At 35.9% G+C, this 8,712-nt stretch overlaps 1 protein-coding gene across 1 annotated transcript; it reads left to right on the forward strand.

Moving 5' to 3' along the window:
- Window positions 1-4,910: 4,910 nt before the first annotated feature.
- LOC115012645 (tripartite motif-containing protein 16-like) lies at window positions 4,911-6,714 on the forward strand. The gene has a single exon (XM_029438351.1). It carries the CDS (start codon window positions 4,950-4,952, stop codon window positions 6,615-6,617), a length of 1,668 nt encoding a protein of 555 aa, XP_029294211.1. The 5' UTR covers window positions 4,911-4,949; the 3' UTR covers window positions 6,618-6,714.
- The last annotated feature ends 1,998 nt before the right edge of the window (window positions 6,715-8,712 follow it).

Consider the following 8,712-nt stretch of genomic DNA (forward strand, 5'->3'; position numbering starts at 1 on the left):
GTATTACTGTAGTATTTATACTGTACTGAAGTATTACTGTAGTATGTGTACTTGTACTGAAGTATTACTGTAGTATTTATACTGTACTGAAGTATTACTGTAGTATTTGTACTTGTACTGAAGTATTACTGTAGTACTTGTACTGAAGTATTACTGTAGTATTTATACTAGTACTGAAGTATTACTGTCGTATTTATACTGTAATGAAGTATTACTGTAGTATTTTTACTTGTACTGAAGTATTACTATAGTATTTGTACTTGTACTGAAGTATTACTGTAGTGTTTGTACTTGTAATGACATATGACTGTAATGTTTATACTTGTACTGAAGTATTACTGTAGTTTTTGTACTTTTACTGAAGTATTACTGTAGTATTTATACTGTACTGAAGTATTACTGTAGTATGTGTACTTGTACTGAAGTATTACTGTAGTATTTGTACTTGTACTGAAGTATTACTGTAGTATTTATACTGTACTGAAGTATTACTGTAGTATTTGTACTTGTACTGAAGTATTAATGTAGTACTTGTACTGAAGTATTACTGTAGTATTTATACTAGTACTGAACTATTACTGTAGTATTTATACTGTACTGAAGTATTACTGTAGTATTTATACTGTACTGAAGTATTATTGTAGTATTTGTACTTGTACTGAAGTATTACTGTAGTACTTGTACTGAAGTATTACTGTGGTCTTTATACTAGTACTGAACTATTACTGTAGTATTTCTACTGTACTGAAGTATTACTGTAGTATTTCTACTGTACTGAAGTATTACTGTAGTATTTATACTTGTACTGAAGTATTACTGTAGTATTTATATGTTTACTCAAGTACTACTGTAGTATTTATACTGTACTGAAGTATTACTGTAGTATTTATACTGTACTGAAGTATTACTGTAGTATGTATACGTTTACTCAAGTATTACTGTAGTATTTATACTGTACTGAAGTATTACTGTAGTATTTATACTGTACTGAAGTATGACTGTAGTATGTGTACTTGTACTGAAGTATTACTGTAGTATTTATACTGTACTGAAGTATTACTGTAGTATTTGTACTTGTACTGAAGTATTACTGTAGTACTTGTACTGAAGTATTACTGTAGTATTTATACTAGTACTGAAGTATTACTGTAGTATGTATACGTTTACTCAAGTATTACTGTAGTATTTATACTGTACTGAAGTATTACTGTAGTATTTATACTGTACTGAAGTATTACTGTAGTATGTGTACTTGTACTGAAGTATTACTGTAGTATTTATACTGTACTGAAGTATTACTGTAGTATTTGTACTTGTACTGAAGTATTACTGTAGTACTTGTACTGAAGTATTACTGTAGTATTTATACTAGTACTGAAGTATTACTGTCGTATTTATACTGTAATGAAGTATTACTGTAGTATTTTTACTTGTACTGAAGTATTACTATAGTATTTGTACTTGTACTGAAGTATTACTGTAGTGTTTGTACTTGTAATGACATATGACTGTAATGTTTATACTTGTACTGAAGTATTACTGTAGTTTTTGTACTTTTACTGAAGTATTACTGTAGTATTTATACTGTACTGAAGTATTACTGTAGTATGTGTACTTGTACTGAAGTATTACTGTAGTATTTGTACTTGTACTGAAGTATTACTGTAGTATTTATACTGTACTGAAGTATTACTGTAGTATTTGTACTTGTACTGAAGTATTAATGTAGTACTTGTACTGAAGTATTACTGTAGTATTTATACTAGTACTGAACTATTACTGTAGTATTTATACTGTACTGAAGTATTACTGTAGTATTTCTACTGTACTGAAGTATTATTGTAGTATTTGTACTTGTACTGAAGTATTACTGTAGTACTTGTACTGAAGTATTACTGTGGTCTTTATACTAGTACTGAACTATTACTGTAGTATTTCTACTGTACTGAAGTATTACTGTAGTATTTCTACTGTACTGAAGTATTACTGTAGTATTTATACTTGTACTGAAGTATTACTGTAGTATTTATATGTTTACTCAAGTACTACTGTAGTATTTATACTGTACTGAAGTATTACTGTAGTATTTATACTGTACTGAAGTATTACTGTAGTATGTATACGTTTACTCAAGTATTACTGTAGTATTTATACTGTACTGAAGTATTACTGTAGTATTTATACTGTACTGAAGTATTACTGTAGTATGTGTACTTGTACTGAAGTATTACTGTAGTATTTATACTGTACTGAAGTATTACTGTAGTATTTGTACTTGTACTGAAGTATTACTGTAGTACTTGTACTGAAGTATTACTGTAGTATTTATACTAGTACTGAAGTATTACTGTAGTATGTATACGTTTACTCAAGTATTACTGTAGTATTTATACTGTACTGAAGTATAACTGTAGTATGTATACGTTTACTCAAGTATTACTGTAGTATTTATACTGTACTGAGGTATTACTGTAGTATGTGTACCTGTACTGAAGTATTACTGTAGTATTTATACTGTACTGAAGTATTGCTGTAGTATTTATACTGTACTGAAGTATTACTGTAGTATGTGTACTTGTACTGAAGTATTACTGTAGTATTTATACTGTACTGAAGTATTACTGTAGTATTTATACTGTACTGAAGTATTACTGTAGTATTTATACTAGTACTGAAGTATTACTGTGGTATTTGTACTGTACTGAAGTATTACTGTAGTAGTTATACTGTACTGAAGCATTACTGTAGTATTTATACTGTACTGAAGTATTACTGTAGTATTTAAACGTTTACTCAAGTACTACTGTAGTATTTATACTGTACTGAAGTATTACTGTAGTATTTGTAATTGTAGTGAAGTATTACTGTAGTATTTGTACTGAAGTATTACTGTAGTATTTATACTTTACTGAAGTATAACTGTAGTATGTATACGTTTACTCAAGTATTACTGTAGTATTTATACTGTACTGAGGTATTACTGTAGTATGTGTACCTGTACTGAAGTATTACTGTAGTATTTATACTGTACTGAAGTATTGCTGTAGTATTTATACTGTACTGAAGTATTACTGTAGTATGTGTACTTGTACTGAAGTATTACTGTAGTATTTATACTGTACTGAAGTATTACTGTAGTATTTATACTGTACTGAAGTATTACTGTAGTATTTATACTAGTACTGAAGTATTACTGTGGTATTTGTACTGTACTGAAGTATTACTGTAGTAGTTATACTGTACTGAAGCATTACTGTAGTATTTATACTGTACTGAAGTATTACTGTAGTATTTAAACGTTTACTCAAGTACTACTGTAGTATTTATACTGTACTGAAGTATTACTGTAGTATTTGTAATTGTAGTGAAGTATTACTGTAGTATTTGTACTGAAGTATTACTGTAGTATTTATACTGTACTGAAGTTTTACTGTAGTTCTTATACTTGTACTGAAGTATTACTGTAGTATTTGTACTTGTACTGAAGTATTACTGTAGTATTTATACTGTACTGAAGTATTACTATAGTATTTGTACTTGTACTGAAGTATTACTGTAATATTTATACTTGTACTGAAGTATTACTGTAGTATTTATACTTGTATTGAAGTATTACTGTAGTTTTTGTACTTGTACTGAAGTATTACTGTAGTATTTGTACTTGTACTGAAGTATGACTGTAATGTTTATACTTGTACTGAAGTATTACTGTAGTTTTTGTACTTTTACTGAAGTATTACTGTAGTATTTGTACTTGTACTGAAGTATTACTGTAGTATTTATACTTGTACTGAATATTTACTGTAGTATTTGTACTTGTATTACTGTAGTATTTGTACTTGTACTGAAGTATTACTGTAGTATTTATACTGTACTAAAGTATTACTGTAGTATTTATACTTGTACTGAAGTATTACTGTAGTATTTGTACTTGTACTGAAGTATTACTGTAGCATTTATACTGTACTGAAGTATTACTGTAGTATTTGTACTTGTACTGAAGTATTACTGTAGTATTTATACTGTACTGAAGTATTACTGTAGTATTTGTACTTGTACTGAAGTATTACTGTAGTATTTGTACTTGTACTGAAGTATTACTGTAGTACTTGTTCTGAAGTATTACTGTAGTATTTATACTAGTACGGATGTATTACTGTAGTATTTGTACTTGTACTGAAGTATTACTGTAGTACTTGTACTGAAGTATTACTGTAGTATTTATACTAGTACTGAAGTATTACTGTAGTATTTGTACTTCTACTGAAGTATTACTGTAGTACTTGTACTGAAGTATTACTGTAGTATTTATACTAGTACTGAAGTATTACTGTAGTACTTGTACTGAAGTATTACTGTAGTATTTTTACTTGTACTGAAGTATTACTATAGTATTTGTACTTGTACTGAAGTATTATTGTAATATTTATACTTGTACTGAAGTATTACTGTAGTATTTATCCTTGTACTGAAGTATGACTGTAGTTTTTGTCCTTGTACTGAAGTATTACTGTTGTATTTGTACTTGTACTGAAGTATGACTGTAATTTTTATACTTGTACTGAAGTATTACTGTAGTTTTTGTACTTTTACTGAAGTATTACTGTAGTATTTGTACTTGTACTGAAGTATTACTGTAGTATTTATACTTGTACTGAAGTTTTACTGTAGTATTTGTACTTGTACTGAAGTATTACTGTACTTTTTGTACTTGTACTGAAGTATTACTTACTAAACTGACTGTAAGAAGTTTCCTGAAGCTGAAGTGAGTGTTTGTGAAACATGTTGAACACACAGTATCTGTCACACCCTGCTCTCCCCCCCGCCCCCCCCCCCCCCCCTTCCTCTTCCAATCATGTGGAGGACCTTTATACCCCTTGTATCACAACTCAAACTAGTTTCACTTCTCAGGAAGTGAGACTCACACAGTCGCTGGCAGTGAAGGAGAAATGGCGCAGAAAGGAGTTCAGCTGGACCAGGAAACCTTCTCTTGTTCCATCTGTCTGGATCTACTGAAGGATCCGGTGACGACTCCCTGTGGACACAGCTACTGCAAGAACTGTATTAAAACCCACTGGGATGGAGAGGACCCGAAGTATATCTACAGCTGCCCTCAGTGCAGGCAGACCTTCACACCGAGGCCTGTCCTGCTGAAGAACACCATGTTAGCAGCTTTAGTGGAGGAGCTGAAGAAGACTGGACTCCAAGCTGCTCCTGCTGATCACTGCTATGCTGGACCTGAAGATGTGGGATGTGATGTCTGCACTGGGAGAAAACTGAAAGCCTTCAAGTCCTGTCTGCAGTGTGTGGCCTCTTACTGTGAGAAACACCTCCAGCCTCATTATGATGCAGCTCCATTAAAGAAACACAAGCTGGTGGAGCCCTCCCAGAAGCTCCAGGAGAACATGTGCTCTCGTCACGATGAGGTGATGAAGATGTTCTGCCGTACTGATCAGCAGTGTATCTGTTATCTCTGCTCTGTGGACGAACATAAAGGCCACGACACAGTCTCAGCTGCAGCAGAAAGGACTGAGAGGCAGAGAGAGCTCGAGGGGAGTCGACTAAACATCCAGCAGAGAATCCAGGACGGAGAGAAAGATGTGAAGCTGCTTCAGCAGGAGGTGGAGGTCTTCAATCGCTCTGCTGACAGAGCAGTGGAGGACAGTGAGAAGATGTTCACTCAGCTGATCCGTCTCATGCAGAAAAGAAGCTCTGATGTGAAGCAGCAGCTCAGATCGCAGCAGGAAAGTGAAGTGAGTCGAGTCAAAGAGCTTCAGGAGAAGCTGGAGCAGGAGATCACTGAGCTGAAGAAGAAAGACGCTGATCTGAAGCAGCTCGCACACACAGAGGACCACAACCAGTTTCTACACAACTACCCCTCACTGTCCCCACTCAGTGAGTCTACACTCTCCTCCAGCATCAACATCCCTCTCAGATACTTTGAGGAAGTGACAGCGGCTGTGTCACAAGTCACAGATGAACTCCAGGACGTTCTGAGAGAGAGGTGGACAAACATCTCACAGACTGGGACTGAAGTGGATGTTTTACTGCCAGCAGAGCCCAAGACCAGAGCTGGATTCTTAAAGTATTCACATGACATCACACTGGATCCAAACACAGCAAACACATATCTGTTATTATCTGAGGGGGACAGAAAAGTGACATTCATGAAAAAACAACAGTCTTATTCTCATCACACAGACAGATTCACTGGATGGTTTCAGGTGCTGAGTAGAGAGAGTCTGACTGGACGTAGTTACTGGGAGGTGGAGCGGAGCGGGAGAGGTGGTCGTGTAGCAGTCACATACAAGAACATCAGCAGAGCAGGGGGGGGGTATGAATGTGGATTTGGACACAATGATAAATCCTGGATGTTAAATTGTGACGATAACAGTTATACATTTTTTTACAACAAAGTCCAAACTCCCGTCTCAGGTCCTGTGTCCTCCAGACTCGGAGTGTACCTGGATCACAGAGCAGGTGTTCTGTCCTTCTACAGCGTCTCTGACACCATGACTCTCCTGCTCAGAGTCCACCACACATTCTCTCAGCCGCTCTACGCTGGAGTTTGTTTATATTCTTATGGATCCACTGCTGAGTTCTGTAAACTCAAGTAGACAGAAGTAAATCTCTGGTTCTCCTTCAGGGACTCTTCTTCTCTCAGTGAGTAAACTAACCCCCCCGGACTAAATGACATGTTCTATGTTTCATATTATATTCCAGATGATCAGCTGTACAATGAACCTGAATAATAATCCCAATATAAGTGCAGGAGGTTTGTGTGACACCAGGATGAAGTGTGAGCAGATAGTTTCCTGTGAATGTTGATCACAGATCACATTTACTTTGAACACAATGTTCTTGTGATGTTAACAGTGAAGTTGAACATGACCCTCATCCTGGGTGGGGTTTGTATTAAACATGTTAAGACTAAAAAGAGTTCTTCCTTTAAAATGAATGTGAACGTGTGATTTAAGGGAAGCGGCTTCAGCTCTGTGTTTAAACTCTGAAACGTATTTCGTCTCCGTGTTTGTGCCGACAGGCTGATTGTTGTGGCGTTTGTTCAGCTGTCACTCAAACATTGTGGGCGGTGCTTGACGTCATCAGTCGTTGTGTAATGTGGGACTTTGTTTAGGTGGAGCTGCTCCCTCTGTCTGTGGAGCCATGGAGGCTCTCACTGCTCATCATGTTGCTGTCTCTGCATCAACATGTCCACTCAATGTTTGATGAATATTTGTGTTGATGTATTTCTATCTTGTTTCTCTTCCACTGCATGTGTTCAGAGAGGAAGCAGCAGCTTCATCCTGGACACTTTGTTCTGTTAGAAAGACGTCTAGAAGCACATTGATGTGTTGTTGTTGTTATGAGGACTTATAGAAGTGTACTTATCCTGATCATAATCCATCAGCAGAGGATTCATTCTTGTCTTTCACATGCTGACATTGTGCTCAAAGTGAACGTGTACATGAAGTCATTGAACTTTACTGATGTGAGAACAAAGTGCAGCTTCACATGATGAATAAACAAACATCAAGTCTTTTCTTCTTGTCTTCATTCCAGGGTATCAAACAAAGCTGACGGAGACAATGTGAAGCTGATCTGAGACAATAACTGAGCAAAGTAGCAGCACGTGGTGATCAGATGTTGTCTTATAGATCAGCTGTGAATATCAAACTACTGTATTACTGCAGATCAATATTATTACTACAGTAATAAGGAGACATGTTTTGTGTCTGTCGAGTGGGGAAATGAAAGAACGTACAAATGAAAGTCATGAAATGTGCAGTTTGAAGGATTTAAAGGACCTTTGTGTTGCTGTAGTTTCCCAGCATGCTCTCTGGTCTGTGTGTTGGTGTGCAGGAGGATCCAGGTGGAGCAGATGCATCAACACAGAGATCAAGGTGCGTTCACTGACCTGCTTCAACAGTAGGAGCAGTGACTGTTGAACTGTCTGTCAGTCTGTGTGTGTGTGTCTGGCTCCACCTGCTGCTTCTTATTTTAATGACTGACAATCTGCATCCAATAACTTCTGCACTCTTTAATATTGAGCTCCACCTTCCAGATACTGCAGTACTTCTTCTGTGAAACACATCGACACACTGCAGCAAGTATTCATGTGTTCAGTGAAGACGTGCTCTAATGAACTCCTGCATGAAGGTGAACAGGCTCAAATAAACAGCTCACACATATCAGCTGACACTTCCCCACTTCATGACTCACATTAACACAATTATATGTTGTGTTAAAGGTGTTCTGACATGTGATGTTTAAATATGTACATGAGGCATTCTGTCATTAAATGTGTGTAATCTGCTACATGTCCAGATATAAAGAGAAGTCTGGATGAAGCAGGTTCAGAGTGTTTCATGTTGTTCACATGTCAATGGTTTGTACAGATTCTGGATCTGTCTTTGTATCACTCCATAAATCACTAAATCCTGTCAACACACAGAACTTAGTGCATCTCCTGCATGTAGTGAGTGTAGCGTGTATAACATGAGCTGTGAGTGACATGTGAACAAAGCCCTCTGCACAAAGCTTCAGAATATAGAGAGGAATGAAAGTGGAAAGTTTGGTGTATGTAAGTGCTGCTGAAGTGGAGACTTCTGCTGAAGAGTGGGAGAAAAAGCTCCTTTAGAGAAAAGCTCCTTTAAAGATATGTATTGTAACATTCATACATGTTGTACACACTACAGGTGAACAGGGTCAAAC

Source organism: Cottoperca gobio, chromosome 8 (assembly GCF_900634415.1).
Source record: "Cottoperca gobio chromosome 8, fCotGob3.1, whole genome shotgun sequence".
Classification (NCBI taxonomy): Eukaryota; Metazoa; Chordata; class Actinopteri; order Perciformes; family Bovichtidae; genus Cottoperca; species Cottoperca gobio.

Coding starts and splice junctions, on each gene's coding strand:
- LOC115012645 (XM_029438351.1), top strand. CDS start 4,950: ATGGCGCAGAAAGGAGTTCAGCTGGACCAGGAAACCTTCTCTTGTTCC.